This window comes from Erythranthe guttata, chromosome 10, assembly GCF_056151865.1.
Source record: "Erythranthe guttata isolate IM_541 chromosome 10, IM_541, whole genome shotgun sequence".
In the NCBI taxonomy this organism is placed as follows: domain Eukaryota; kingdom Viridiplantae; phylum Streptophyta; class Magnoliopsida; order Lamiales; family Phrymaceae; genus Erythranthe; species Erythranthe guttata.
In genome coordinates this window covers 18,702,971-18,718,560 of record NC_142542.1, presented here as the reverse complement: position 1 = coordinate 18,718,560, position 15,590 = coordinate 18,702,971, and the positions used below count along the sequence as shown (strand labels likewise).

The 15,590-nt window shown below is 35.6% G+C and overlaps 4 protein-coding genes across 5 annotated transcripts in view; 3 read left to right on the top strand and 1 right to left on the bottom strand.

Moving 5' to 3' along the window:
* The window catches only part of LOC105949440 (uncharacterized), a 97,964-nt gene that overhangs the window by 67,062 nt on the left and 15,312 nt on the right, over positions 1-15,590 (top strand). The window lies entirely within an intron of this gene.
* Positions 1,654-4,654, bottom strand: LOC105949394 (uncharacterized). Its single transcript, XM_012972696.2, has 4 exons — positions 4,271-4,654; positions 3,121-3,682; positions 2,551-2,833; positions 1,654-1,875 (listed from the first exon to the last, which is right to left on the bottom strand). Exons 1-4 carry the CDS (start codon positions 4,425-4,427, stop codon positions 1,822-1,824), a joined length of 1,056 nt encoding a protein of 351 aa, XP_012828150.2. The 5' UTR covers positions 4,428-4,654; the 3' UTR covers positions 1,654-1,821.
* LOC105949393 (bZIP transcription factor 17) lies at positions 8,019-11,240 on the top strand. The gene is made up of 2 exons (XM_012972694.2): positions 8,019-10,068; positions 10,575-11,240. The coding sequence occupies exons 1-2, from the start codon at positions 8,151-8,153 to the stop codon at positions 11,021-11,023; spliced, it is 2,367 nt and encodes a 788-aa protein (XP_012828148.2). The 5' UTR covers positions 8,019-8,150; the 3' UTR covers positions 11,024-11,240.
* Positions 12,019-15,215, top strand: LOC105949315 (protein NRT1/ PTR FAMILY 3.1). The gene is made up of 4 exons (XM_088824258.1): positions 12,019-12,212; positions 12,667-12,884; positions 13,500-14,059; positions 14,197-15,215. The coding sequence occupies exons 1-4, from the start codon at positions 12,104-12,106 to the stop codon at positions 15,059-15,061; spliced, it is 1,752 nt and encodes a 583-aa protein (XP_088680384.1). The 5' UTR covers positions 12,019-12,103; the 3' UTR covers positions 15,062-15,215.

Here is a 15,590-nt window from a genome sequence, read left to right as displayed (position 1 = left end):
TACAACTAGTGATGCTTATCTTCATTATGTTAATTAAAGATTTCTAACCAAGCAATAAGTGGTGGGGTCAATGTTTTATTTTTGATCCAAATAAATATATACACATATTCTTTTTTTTTACTTGCTATTTCTAAGTGCAATAGAAAAAAAAAAAAAAAAAAAAAAATCACTAAAAAAAAGATTCCATAATTGTAGTAGATAGGTCACGTCACAACTCGCAATAATTGTTTTGTAATAAGAATCGTGTGTGTTAAAAAATCCAGCCCTTAACTAATAATATAAAAAGCGTGCTACCCGCCTACACGACCGCGCACGATTCTTGGTCTTCTTAATTTAATTAATTAATTGTCCGAATTCTTTTAATTAATTAATTAATTAATTAATTAATTAATGTCCAATGCAAACAGATCCAATCTGTTAACCCACTTATTACCTCATCAAAAACAAGATAATGTCATATCATATGTACAACATAATCTCATTCGTTAATCAAAACTTTATATTATTAAATAACTAAATAATTAAATAAGTGGATTTTCAAGATTGATTTTGTCGCAAACGAGGGCTTCATTCATTGTTTGACAGTTCACACTCAAGACCACCCAACAAATCTTTAGTTGTATGGTAATCAATAAACAAATCAACCATTATCCATCAACTCTATGATTATTATAACATCAAGAAAAATCATTAAATAATAATATTGTAAATTTAAATAAATTATAATATATGATGATGACAAGCTGGCAATTGAATTATTCTCATGGCATCATCTGCCTTTAATTTGGTTTTTTCTTGTATATATATTATTATATAATATAATACAAACAAAGCATTTGGCTCCCACTTTGAACCATGTGCTTTAAATCCTTATTTTAAGTTTAGTTTTTAAACTAATCTTAAGATTTGTTGAGAAAGTGACACAAAGAGATTTCACTCTCGTGCAATAGCCTATAAATTATACGAGATTTGTAAACTGAACTGAACAAGCTGCATTAATCATATGTAACGAGCTCAATTTAAAATTTACTGACAGCAAAAAATCAAACCTGTATTATTAAACATTGTGCTCTCATATTCGACCTAATAAACCATCCCTTACGGGACCATGGCTTTTAATTTTATATATTCATTTTGGCTTTTAGTTATATGAAATCATCTTGGTTGGCATCTTCTTATTGAAGTAAAGTGCCATTTGTGTTGCCAATAAATTCTTTAATCCAAAAATTTGTGTTAATTTTTTTTTAAGAATTTTAGAACATTGCGGCTTCTACCTAAATAGTATACATTTTTTTGTTATTTCGTAGGATTGTTCCAAATTAGTGAAAAAAAGAGTTGAAAATTTCAACAATTTTTAGCATAACACACATTTTTTGTGATTTTATTTGATTGTTCAAAAAATTAGTTCGAATACGAATTAATAAACATATTTTATACTATATATTTCAGCGTTTTAAAACTATTAATTTTTTTTAACAATAGCTATTTTTAGCTGAAGATGTGTGCTATAGTATACAATTTTTTGTGTGAATTGCCCTCATTGGAGAAGTATTTATAAATTAATGATTTTTTAAAAAAATATCGCACAAGACTTGACAAAAACGAACTTGCTCGAAAAACGATAGAAAATACAAACCACACACGCGAACAATATTAATAATAACAAGTAGCAACGAATTATAAGTATCATAAAAACAAACAGTCCATAAGATCACCTTAATATCAATCAAAAAGGTAAAACAAGCTAAATTTATAAGATCAAATTTAATTGTCTTTAACACACTAATGAATACAGACAATTATCAAAGGACAATACGACTGTTATCGATTATTCTGTGAGTAATCAAAACTTAGAGGCTGCTGATAGAAAGGTGCCTGCGACAAAGCATTAACAAAGTGCGTTAGTTGCGTACTGAAATAAGTGATGCAGAGAAAAGAAACCGTATAATCGAAGATTGTATTATTGCATTAGCAAAACGACAAAATATGTCGACAGGATAACGAGTAAATCACTCAAAACATTGCAAAATCCTGTTCGAATTGGGCACTAAACGACAATTTGGAAACGATGCCACATTTGGAATGACAAAAGGCGAAAGGACAAAACAAAACCCTAAGGCCTCGTTTGGGAATTAGGATAGGACTTGATAGACAATATTACCAATGTTTGTCAAATGTTTGGGGTTTAGGTTTCAAGCCCGCGATAAAAGAAAAACGGGCCCGGATTTCAATCAAGCCCATGAAGGATATTTAGTCCAAACTCAATCCCCCTTCCTACACAATCTCATGGTTCTGTACAGAATCCCATGAAGGTTATTTATTACCTAATATAAGGATTTTATAATCACAAACTTAATTCAATATAGAAAAATTATATATTAAAAAAAAAAAGACCAATTCAATCAATCTTATGAATCCCCGTCAACATTCTAACATTCCCAAACGAGGCCTAAGTAATATCCAAGGACTTAACATTTGCACCTAAATGTATCATCCAGAATTATTTCAATACTAGGAAAAAAAGTACGAGAAAAAGAACCCGGAATTTACCTGAAAATAGGCATGTCTTAGTTGATCATATGATTGAGCGTACATCATGGATTGCGTTGGCCACTGCATATATAAACCATTCCCAGGAGGATTCTGATTCAATCCCATTTCACAGTATGGACTCATTGTCGGGGTCCTGTAGTTAACGGGAGCTTGAGGAGCATGTATCTGATGGCCCAGATGTTGAAAACCGGAATTGTATTGGATAAACGGAGGCGGGAAATTGTGTATACTAAGAGGTTCCATGCCGAAACTTTGAGTGATTGGGAAACTCCTAACATATCTGCATCGTATCAGAAAAGAAAACGAGTCTCAGAATTATTTCCTATATAAAATTCAAGAATGTACACTATTACAGAGGTTTATGCAAATGTACGTATTTTGGTGCTTAGAGGTTATATTTTAAAGACCCTTTTGATCATAGAGCGATTTGGTGCTTAGAGGTTATATTTTAAAGACTCATAAAAAAATAATATAACCCTTTTGATCATAGATCGATCTAATAAGATAGTATGAATTAGAAAATGGAAAATATATAATATTCTATTCTGAATTTATTTGCGCATATACCTGTCGTAACTGCGATCGTAATCAGGGTCGGTGCGATCTTTCTCCCTGTCTCTAATAATTGCGACTTTAGAGGAATTACCAATTTCATTATCGTCTATGCTCGAATTAAATCCATCTGAAGCAGACCGAGACAACCCGTCTTCTGATTCATAATTACCGTTACTGAAAATACGAGCTCGTGCTCTGTCATACTCTTCCTTCCTCTCTTCCACCGTTCTTACGGGACTTCGTTTATTCCCTAGTTCGCTTGCGTCACTAGATGATGATTTTGGTCTTGGTCTAATGACAATCTTCATTTGATCGGGCTTGTCGTTTTCCGATTCTTTTGCTGGGACTTCTGACAAGCAGACAGCTGGAAATTTACTCTCTTGGTTCTTTATAACCAGAATTTGGATGCCTTGACCATCGGGGGCAGTATCTTGAACCATAGTCTGCAGACCGTAGTGTTGAGCAACACGGTGCGCTGCGAGACGAAGATATGAAGTCGGGAAGTGTGGAAATTCAAACTGCTGCAGAGCAGAAGTTTGCAAGAACTTCTGTATATCGAGCTCCATCCGTAGAACTGGAAAAATCGAATAAAAAAGATATGTAAGTCGCCATGGATTACTTAAAATAAAGGAAAATTGAGTATTATTCAGATGTCCACAGCCAAACAAATGAGAAAATATCAACGTTTGCAACAATCGTACTCATTCTTGCGACGATAGAACATTCTTTTCCCGTAAAACAGAAGAGTAAACGGAAACCCTCGATAACCAAGTACATAATCTAGACAACGTATACACGAAAAACTTTTCTCACAAACATGCCGAGTTCATAATTTATAAGATTTACGAAAGCCGAATTTCAACCATAAAATGTACGTGCCTGCTGCAATATTCTCAAATTCATAAAACTCTTGTTCTACAATATTCTGGAAACAAATAACACTCTAAAACGAAACTACAATTCAGCATCACCCATCCAGATCTACATGAACACAGCACCACGGCAAATTAAAATTAAAATTAACGCCCATTCGATAATTCAACTACAAAATTAGAAAAACTAAAATTCCAATTTCCAATCGAACTACAAACCTAGGAACAAAATTCACGAGGGGAAAAAAAGAAAAAAAAAAAACAGAATCGAAGAGAATAAAGGAACTAACTGGTTAAACGATGGCGAGGGTTTTGGAGAGCCTCGATGAGAAACGGATCCACCATCGACAAATCGGGCGGCGGCGGTCGATTATCCTTCACCGTCTGCTCCAAAACGGCGGCGCAGCTCCCGTTAGCCTCAAGAGGTGCTCGACGAGTCAAATCCATGGCGCGCGCACACAAACTGCGTACGTATATAAAAACTATAGATACAGATAAATTGACTCGAGAAGAGGGGAATTGGAGAAAAGGGGAAAAGGGGAACCCTTTTCTCGAATTTCCTTCTGGAGTTATCTCTCTCTACACAGTTCGATTCGAATTTTGGGGAATTTTTGGAATTTGGATTTATACGGCGTTTCTTTGAGATATTATTTTTATTTTATTTTTTTCCTTTTTTCTTTATTTTTTCTGTATTGAATGAAATTTCAAAGACCAAAAAGGACAACAATTAGGAGTCGTTAAAATTCAACCAATCACATTGGAGTTGAAAAACTTAAAAAATATATATACGATTCCATTAAAAAAATATTAAAAAAAAAATATTAATTTCAATTTTTAATTCTGTATGCTTATTATCATCCCTCCAATACTGATTCTAAATAACAATTCTACAATTCGGTTCTTCCATTTACATTTATTACATTTAATGTTGTTGAAATTCGAATTGTTTCTAATTTTTATAATTAGATTAGGGAAAATCATCTAAATTTGAAATTTGCTTGTAGAGTTGTCTTGAAATGGAAAATTAGTATTCTTTTATTCATCCTAAAGATTTGATTTTGTTGGATTAAAATACAAGCTTTAGTCAAAAAAATTGACTTAAGACGATTTATGCCACCATGAAATAAATGAGTTTACGATATGTGCAAGTTCGTTGTCGTTGCGCTTGAGTGAAGTGCGGCTTTGTTGTCCACGCGCACCTACAACAGACACACACAAGTTTGTTGCTTTTGCATCCACGACAGACGGACATACGTAATTATTATCATACATTTGATTCGGATGTAAAAATCGATTTTAGCTCCGTGAAAATCGTCTCACTTTCAAGTGTATTATTTTCAAAATCTAATAAATTCATGCCGTTTATGGCTAATTAATGGTATTTCGATAAAATAATATCGTCGAAAACTTACCAAAAAATATTTTGGGAAAAAAAAAAAAGATAAAGTGGAGTTATATATTAATTTGTAAATTTGTAAAAACTAAAATAAATAAATTAATGGTTGTAATTTTTATGGGACCCACTTTAATTAATTGGTCTTCGGCCTTTTGGGCCAGTGGGATATGGTTTCATACGAAGGCTAAAAATTCCAGTCCAATATACAGATTGTGACTAGCCCACTTATTAATGAATTTTTAAATAACGGAATAAATTCTTCCCATTCATAATTATTGGAATTTAATTAATTACATTAAAAAAAATTGATCCACTAATTTTGGATTTATTACTATTTTTTAATTTTTATTATTCGCATCTTCAGGTAAGCTTTGAACGTGTGTTGCAGTCAATATATACAATTCAATGTTATTCTATATTACCACAATTAAGGTCATATGTTGTACCAGACTTTATTAAACTTTAATTTGTTTTCTTCAATAGGATTTGACTTCCAAAGCAAAGGAAATAAAAAATCAATAACTATTTGTTAATCATTTTTTTTTTGAATTTGCAAACCACACGAAATATGTAAATCGAGATATAATTATTTTATCAAAGTAATTAATTAAAAGAAAAGAGAAGGTTAAGTAGTAGAAGGTAAGCAACCTAAATGTGTATGTAATAATGTAGGAAGCTGATCCAAACAGAAAGGGAAAAGAGGAAAAAAGATAAGAAGATAACAACAATATTTTCTGGTAATAAAAAGCACGTCATCTTTTATTATTAATAAATTAATTAGTTAAATTTTTGAAAGAAAAGGGTAAATTACGATTATCCCCCGAGGTAAGATCATATTATGAAAAAACCCCTCATGTTGGGATAATTACAACTACACTCTCAACTATGAATATTCTTATACATCCACCCTTATGGTGTCAAATTCAACAGAATCTTTTACATTCCGTAGAATGTTCTCTAATTTGTACACATTTTGTGCAAAAATACTGTTTTAATACACCACAATCTGATATTTACTAGCCAAGTGTCACATCTTATGATCATTTTTTCCCAAAATGTGGAGCTCGAATGCGGTAAAACAGGTACAAACTGAAGAATATTCCACATAATTTAGAAGATTCCACTATATTTGACACCGCAAGGGTGAACGATAAGAAAATTCATAGTTGAGAGGTGTAATTGTAATTATTCAAACATGAGAGGTTTTTTCGTAATTTGACATTATCTTAGGGAGTTTGACGTAATTTACCCAAAAAGAAAACATCATGTTGACGTTATGAATAAGGGATAAAAATAGTAGTATAACAAAGAAGTTTCGTGATACCAAGTGGGGAGCGTTCTTAAACCCTATATTAATTATTAAATTAGTCTTTCTTCCCCCATCATCTCACCTTTGAGCGTCTCTCTCTCACGCGCTCATTATTTTTTTTTATTAACAATTATCATAATATTTTTTTTTTATTGGTTGTAAATTGTAACTAGAGGTCGTCATTTGAATGGATTCTGTCGAATTCTATCTGAATATTTTTCGATTTCGGAACAATATTTTCGTCTCGAAACCTAGAAGTTCCAATTTTTCGATATTTTCGAATGGTTTTGTACGAAATTGGAATATATATTACATTCTGATTATTGACTTGATTTTACATTTCAAAAATTCTATTTATAAAATCAATATTATTATGTGTGTTATATTATATGTAATTAAAAAAAAATCGAATTCCGTCGATTCTGATAATAAAATAATCAATTTTGGAGTAATGTTTTATGCTCCAAATTTCTGAAGGTTTCGATTTTCGATTTTTTCCATAAGGTAATTGAATTTTATCAAATTTGAACATCTAAAAGTGGTTGATTTGAATAATTACATGAAATTTCCATATACAAGGTAATATTAAATATTTTTACTTTCAAAAGGCAAATTTCTTTTAGTATAAAATATTATTTCCAACATAATAATAAATTAAGCAATATGTGATTTATGAAATTGTCAAAGGGCAAAATTGACCGCAACGCAGTTTTTATAGTTAGTTATATTTTGACCAAATTGTTATAATATTCGTGTTCTTTAGGAAATATTGTGATTAGATCGTATTAATTGGTATTTTAATTCTGGCAAATAATAATAAAAAAAAGGCAGATTGTATTTAGGATAGTAGATTTTCAAACCAGCCATTTATCATGAATATATAAATATTTATTTAGCAAATATAAAATCTCATTGGATCCTTAGAGATGGATGGTTTATTTAACGCTACACCCGCTGAAATACACTGGATAATTATTAACCGTGGATCTGCATACATAACCACACACAATTCTAATTAGTCAACAATTAATAATTACCTGATATACTTCACCGGATGCAGCATCTCAATAATCGAAATGGTGCTGCTATCAATTCTAAAATTAATCTTTTTCATATATATATAATTTATAATCTTAAATTAATTTGTATAAAAAAATCATAGAAAATTACAATTGAATGATTTTTTCCTTCATTATTAAATAAAAGAAGTAACATCCCATAATTGTTTATTTACAATATAATATTTAGGAAAAGATAATATTTCCGAAATTTGCAAAGGAAATCACACAATCCAATCCACATTGAAAAGTGCGTGTAATCCAATTCCACATTCGGCGCGTGTGATTCATCACTCTAGAATTACAGTCCTTAAAAGAGACCCTCTTCCGTTTTTCCTAAAACCTGAGCAAAGACTTTTCCCCAACAACGTCTTCACAGTTCACACACAACAAACTCGCCGGAGAAAATGGCCGACGCAACGGCGTTCGCCGTAGATCCTCTACCGGCGAATTTAAACGGAGAATTCGATTCCGGCCTCGATACGCCGCCTCTCGATACCAATTTCTTCACCGATCACATGCTCGATATTGTTGGTCAATCAGGCGACGACCAAAACGACGACGTCGTAATCGAAGACCTAGATTTCGATTTCTCCTTCGACGATCTCTGCCTCCCTTCCTCCGACGATCTCGACGACCTCCTCAATTCCACCGGATTGCAGCAATCCGATTTCCAATCCGGAATAGAGGCCAGTTTTCCCCAATTCGAACCGAATTTCGATCAATTGCACGGCGTTTTCAAATCGAATTCCAAGGAATTGCATCATCTTTCCGGGGAAGGTGATTTACCGGCCGATCAGAGCTGGGATGGTTCCGGGGTTCTCAATTCGGCTTCCCCTGGAACGGAGGCACACCAGATTTCGACCTACCTCAACATGCAGTCGCCTGAATCGAACGGATCGAATCCCGGCGGCACTGAAAATTGTGATGTTGGTGAAAAGGAATTGAATTGCCGTTCGCCGGAATCTCAGGGTTCTGGTAATTTCGGGTCTAACGTGTCGGAGGATTCAAATAATTGCACCGTCAGATCGGTAAGTTCTTCCCCAAATTCGAGTAACAGGTCAATTAGAACTGGAGTTGTAGATCAGAATATTAAATTAGAGGAGCCGGGTAATAACAAAAATAGCAGTAATTCTTTGCTGAAACGGAAAAAGGAGGGTGATGATGTGATTGTTGATAATGTCGAATCGAGGATTAATAAGTGTAGGAAATCTAACTGTGACACAGACAATGACAATAGTAGCAACGAAAATGAGGGGGGGTCGATGGAAGAGGATGAGAAAAAGAAGGCAAGGTTGTTGAGGAATCGGGAGAGCGCCCAATTGTCTCGACAGAGGAAGAAACATTACGTAGAGGAGTTAGAGGATAAAGTGAGGAACATGCATTCAACCATTCAAGACTTGAATGCAAAGATCTCATACTTTATGGCCGAAAATGTGACTCTCCGGCAACAAATGGGTGGTGGTGGTGGTGGAGCTCCTGCTGCCGCCGCAGTTCCGCCTCCTCCAATGGTGCCGCCACCTCCCGGAATGTACCCGCATCCTGCCATGATGTATCCATGGATGCCTTGTCCTCCACCTTACATGATGAAACCACAAGGGTCTCATGTTCCTTTGGTTCCGATTCCGAGGTTGAAGCCGCAGCAGCCATCACAGCCCCCAAAGGCAAAGACAAATAAGAAGGTGGAAAGTAAGAAGAAAGAGGGGCCAAAGACCAAGAAGGTTGCAAGCGTTAGTTTTCTCGGTTTGTTGTTTTTCATAATGTTGTTTGGGGGCTTGGTCCCAATGGTTAATGTAAGATATGGAGGAGTTAGGGAAACACTTGCAGGTGGAGAAAGTTATATTAGAGGCGGGTTTAACGAGAAACACCGTGGGAGAGTTTTAATGGTAAATGGTACCGAATATGGTGGTAGAAGAGAATTTAGTAATAGTAATAGTAGTGTACATTGTGGTCAAAGAAGCGATGGTAGCGCGGTGGAGCCAAGTGCAGATGAATCTGGTCAATCGCGCAATGGCAGCGAACCACTTGCGGCGTCTTTGTATGTTCCTAGGAATGATAAGCTTGTTAAGATAGATGGGAATTTGATTATCCATTCAGTGTTGGCAAGTGAGAAAGCTATGGCGTCACATGGCAAGGGAGGTGGTGGGACTGGTCTGGTGGTCCCCGGAGATTTATCTCCGGCGATTTCTGTTTCAGGTGTGGGAAGAAATGGTGCTATACAGCCCCAACTAAGGGCTATTGGTTCTGGTTCTGCAGTCAAGGATAGTGTGAAGTCAACCGCAACTGATGGCAGGCTTCAACAATGGTTCCGTGAAGGGCTTGCTGGTAATTATCTTTGCTTTTTGCATATTATTGATTTGTTTTATACGACTGTTTAACTTAAATTTCGGCCCAAATTTGAACTAATCATGGGTTTTCCTTGGTTGTATGAATGCAAGAACAGAGACACTACTAGCAATTGTAGTTTTTCTGTTAAACGTATTGGATAATAAATGTCCGTGATCTGTTCTTACTTTGCATAGTGTTCTTCGAAGTTTGATGCCCTTCTTGTTTGTTTGTCTTGCTGGCATATTTCTTTGTCTTTTTTGGATCGTCGTTAGAGTTCGCATATTTGGAACGGGTAAATGCATTTAGAAAACTACTCTTTATGAGAAAATATGCTTTTCATAGCATGATATGGATTATCTCTATTTTTCAAAAGAGGGTACTTATAGAAATGACAGAAAATAGAGAAACTTCTGTGGATTAATACGATTCTCAATGTATCGATTCGTTGAATTGGAAGATAATTTATTTTTAATTTTTCTTCGTCTGTCTTGACTTTTTTACAGGCCCAATGTTGAGTGCTGGCATGTGCACCGAAGTTTTCCAGTTTGATGTGTTGGCAGCTTCTCAACCAGTATCCATGGTTCCATCTGCCACCGCTACAAGAAACATATCCGAAGAAACGAACAAAAACTCCACTCATGACCTAAACAAAGGAATGAATAGAAGGTTCCTCCATCCTATTCCACTTCCGGAACCTGTCAGAAACGTCTCCACAGAACATTCCGGAAGAAGTTCGGAGAAAGAGGACTTGAACGGGAACCACAACACATCTTCAATGGTGGTCTCTGTTCTTTTCGATCCTAGAGAAGCGGGTGATGCTGATGTGGACGGTGTGATGGGGGCGAAGTCCCTAACGAGGATATTTGTTGTTGTGTTAATCGACAGTGTTAAGTACGTGACTTACTCGTGCATGCTTCCGTTTAAGGGGTCCGCTCATCTCGTGACGACATGAGATTTGGAGCGATCCAACGGCTAGGAGTGTGAGTCGAAGTTTTGTAGATAGTCAAAGGCGTAATCTTACTGTATAACTTATGTACTCGAATCATATGTAGCTGGAACTATCTTTAACCGTGTTAACTCTTAAAGTTTGAAATTTAGGCTGATGTTTCCATCTTGTAATGTTGTCTATGGACAATTCAGTAATAAACTTATTTTTGCTTTTTATACAATTTTTACTCATTAGTTTTTGTTCGGTTTCGGTTTCGATTTTGATTTTTACTAATTGTACATATCAATTATTTACAATTAATACTACATAAGATAAAAGAAATATTTTGTTTAAGCAAAGTATGTCTTATGACAAATATATATTCAATAAAATTCCAACTGATATATGTAAAAAACAAAATCACAGAAGCCAGTCTAAGTATCTGATAAAACAGACATTAAAAAACACACAATTCTTTGTGTAATAAATAAACAAATATGTAATTCATCATCTCCGGATATTGTTAATAAATATTAGGGCAAATTACGGCTACCTCTCGAGATAAGGTTAAATTACAAAAAAAACCACTCTTGTTTGGGTAATTACAAACACTTCTCAACTATGTAGTGTCTTACACGTCCATCCTTACGGTATCAAATTTACCTACTGAATGAGGGATTTTTTCGTAAGACAATACATAGTTGAGGAGGTGGTTGTAATTACCAAAATATGAGGGGTTGTTTTTTGTAATTAACCTTAACTCTGGGGCGGCCGTAAGTTAACCTAAATGTTATATATTGGGATAAAAAAGTTTCATAGCTTTATTAATGACTGTGATTACTCTCATGATTATCCCAAAATCAAGGATATTAAATAAGTAGTACATCTAAACTTCATTTACAAGATCTACACATATCCACACATAGTTTGTGTGCCTTTTTTTTACCCTTAATTTTCCCAATTATAAATTGGGCAAAAAATAATAATAATACCCAATTATTTTTGTCATTACATTTTCATTTCAGTACTACAAAAATAATAGACAACCTTGAGTTAGAAAATAAGAATATTGATGAAATAAAATAAAATAAAATAAAATTGAATATGGAAAATCTTGAGTTAGAAAATAAGAATATTGATGAAAAGAAACAAGATGTTAGATGCAAGAAGATGAAGAAGATTGGAGGTGTTAGAACAATGCCATTCATTCTTGGTGAGTCAACTCACTGTGTGTTTCTTTGGTGTGTGTGTTTCATATTTTCATGCATGTGTGTAATAAATAAAAAGTTGAGTAAATAGCACAAAACCCCTGTAGTTATAAGCTTTTGCAGATGACATCATTGTGCTCGTAATATCAACATATAACCCCCTTATAGTTTCTGGGGTAGCTTCCGTTAGTTTTCTGTCAAACTTCTAGGAGATCATCTGCAAAAATGAAAGCACAAGGGGGTTATCTACAAAAAAATAAAATACTTTGACGTTCGACACATACGATTAAGTTTGACGGAAAAACTAACGAAAGTTACCCTTATCAACCACGAGGACGTTATGCGCTGATATTATAAGCATAAATGAGTCATCTGCAAAAACTTGTAACCACAGAAGGGGTTAAGTGCTATTATTTACGCTAAAAAGTTTATTAATTAACGAATGTGGAACACGTGCAGCAAATGAAATATGCGATAGATTTGCTGGAGCTGGTTTTCATGCAAACATGATAACGTACCTAACTCAGGTTCTGAACTTGCCTCTAGTAAAGGCATCAAATACAATTTCAAATTTTGGCGGGACTTCAAGTTTTACACCACTTATTGGTGCTTTTATTGCTGACTCATTTGCTGGAAGGTTCTACACAATCACCATTGCTTCTTTCGTCTACTTATTGGTAATTAATTCATTTGCCCTCCCTTCTAATTTCCTTCTCGTTTCAATTTTACTGATATCGTTTTGGATTTCAAACTTGATTTTGACCGTTTTGTAATCTTGTTTTGGTGGAATTCGAAGTATGGAAATTGTAGTCATCTGAGTTATCTTTCTTTCTGATACAGTTTGAATCGGCTGTATTGAATGACGGTGATAAAGTTATGCATGAATGAACTATACGGATTTGAATTGTGTTGATTGATTCGTGTATATTTTTCACACCCGCCATCCAATTTTGATGATTTAGGTTGGATTAAAAAAGTTAATTCAAAAAACCTGCAGATTCCACTTTTTGATTTAGTTCTTGCCAAATTCAAAATACAAAATCATCAAAATCATGTTTGAATTCGAAACGGTATTTGTAAATTGAAGCGACATTTAATTTACAACATTCCTTTGAAATTATTGGTCCTGTAAGTTTGTCCTACCTTGTCCTATTTCAATTATTTTACATTCAATAATAGTTTAAAAAAAAACGAAATTTCCCGCGAAATAGGACGATCTTTTTTTTTTTTTTTTAATTATTCTAAAGAAACTAATTTATTCAACACTTAATTTGGATGAACAAATGTGACAGGGAATGATTACAATCACAATATCCGCCACCCTACCGCAGCTCCGCCCGCCGCCTTGCCTGAACCGAAAAAACTGTCTAGAAGCTTCCAACCACCAGCTATGGATCCTCTACGCGGCCCTAGCCCTAATGTCGTTCGGCACGGGGGGCCTCCGCCCCTGCGTACTCACATTCGCGGCCGATCAATTCGACATGAGCAAACACAACAACAAAAAGAATTGGAATTTCTTCAATTGGTACTATTTTTGCATGGGAATGTCATCTTTGCTTGCCCTAACAATTGTTGTCTATATTCAAGACAACATAAGTTGGGGTTGGGGGCTCGGTGTACCGACTATCGCAATGGGCTTGTCTTTAGTCGCTTTCGTACTCGGTTCGTCTTTGTATAGGAAAATTAAACCCAACGGGAGCCCGTTTGTTAGAGTCGCGCAAGTTGTTTCCGCGGCTTTGAAGAAACGGAAACTGGGCCCACGTCCTATCGATCCACGAGCTTTGTACGAGAATCGTGAGCTCGATGCTGATATCACCACTAAGGGGAGGCTTGTGCATTCGAATCAATTCAAGTAAGCTCACGACGTAAAATCTTTTTAATTCCGTAATTTAGTATTTTCTCGAGGGTTTGTTCGTAATTTACCCTAATTAATAACTTCCACACGGCTAATTTCGTAATTTAAAAAAAAATTGTTTCGACTACCGAAAGGTGGCTCGATCGGGCTGCAATCGTAACCGATTCCGACACGAAAGAACTAAAACCGGACCAAAAACCGAACCTATGGAATCTGGCGACGGTGCACAGAGTCGAAGAGGTCAAAACCATCATCCGAATGCTGCCGATTTCATCCGCATCGATTCTCCTCGTGGCATCGAATTCCCCACTCCAAAGCTTCACAATCCAACAAGCCCGAACGATGGACCGGAATCTAACTCCGGCATTCCAAATCCCACCGGCAACAATGCTAATATTCAGCACCCTAACCGCCCTAACAACCGTCCCTCTCTACGAGCGCCTCTTCGTCCCCTTCGCCCGCCGCTTCACCGGAAACCCATCCGGGATCACGTGCCTCCAGCGAATGGGAATCGGGATCGGAATCAACATCCTCTCCACCATCGCCTCCGCCGTAATCGAGACCAAAAGGAAATCGGTGGCGGCGGAGTACAACCTCCTCGACGAACCGACATCCGTCATCCCGATCAGCGTATTCTGGCTGGTCCCGCAGTACTGCCTGCATGGACTGGCGGAGGTTTTCATGGCGGTCGGGCATATAGAGTTTCTCTACGACCAGTCGCCGGAGAGTATGAGGAGCACCGCGGCGGCGCTGTACTGGATAGCTATAGCGATGGGGAATTACGTGAGCACGGTTATGGTGACGTTGGTTCATAAGTGCAGCGGCGAGACGAGGAACTGGTTGCCTGACCGGAATCTGAACCGGGGCCGGTTGGAGAATTTCTATTGGCTTGTGACAGGTGTACAGGTGGTTAATTTGGCGTACTATGTTGTTTGCGCATGGTTTTATACGTATAAACCGGTGGAGGAGATTGAAGTTAGTGATGATGTGGAGATATAGTGAGAAATTAGACATGATCAAAGATCATGATTTTTAATGTAATTTTAAATAAAATAAAAGAACCGGCGGTTCCCGACACGGGTCGAACCCGAAAGATCGGTAATTTATGACATAATGTATGTTTATGTGAATTGTGAGGAGAGGACTTAATTTTTCCTTTTGTTTTTTTCTTTTTGTCTTAAGAAGATGTCTCCATCCTTAAGGTAAATGATCTTAATCATATCTTTAATCAAGAAGCTTCAAAATAGTATTAATTAGGGTATAAATCGGACGAATTCGATTGAAATTAGCATTTTCGAAAAAAATTCCATTTATTTTTCGAAAGTGAAATACTAATTCCAATTTCGATCAAAACAAATTGGAAAGTCGGATATCGGGAATTGGAATTAAAAAAAATGTATCAAAATCGGGAATTTTTAGATCAGAAACAGCAAAATTCGGAATGTCCAAATAGTTAGTCACCTATAATGCAAAATATGTAATCATGGTGATATTATAAGTGCAATTTTCGGAAGAAAAGAAAATGGAT

Bases quoted from the DNA above. Each gene is read 5' to 3' on its own strand.
- LOC105949315 (XM_088824258.1), top strand. From the start codon at position 12,104: ATGGAAAATCTTGAGTTAGAAAATAAGAATATTGATGAAAAGAAACAA. The intron at 12,213-12,666 runs GTGAGTCAACTC...GAACACGTGCAG, and splicing joins AACAATGCCATTCATTCTTG to CAAATGAAATATGCGATAGA. The intron at 14,060-14,196 runs GTAAGCTCACGA...GACTACCGAAAG, and splicing joins GTGCATTCGAATCAATTCAA to GTGGCTCGATCGGGCTGCAA.
- LOC105949393 (XM_012972694.2), top strand. From the start codon at position 8,151: ATGGCCGACGCAACGGCGTTCGCCGTAGATCCTCTACCGGCGAATTTA. The intron at 10,069-10,574 runs GTAATTATCTTT...ACTTTTTTACAG, and splicing joins GTTCCGTGAAGGGCTTGCTG to GCCCAATGTTGAGTGCTGGC.
- LOC105949394 (XM_012972696.2), bottom strand. From the start codon at position 4,427: ATGGATTTGACTCGTCGAGCACCTCTTGAGGCTAACGGGAGCTGCGCC. The intron at 2,834-3,120 runs GTATATGCGCAA...GATACGATGCAG, and splicing joins TACGATCGCAGTTACGACAG to ATATGTTAGGAGTTTCCCAA. The intron at 1,876-2,550 runs GTAAATTCCGGG...GCTTTGTCGCAG, and splicing joins TAAGACATGCCTATTTTCAG to GCACCTTTCTATCAGCAGCC.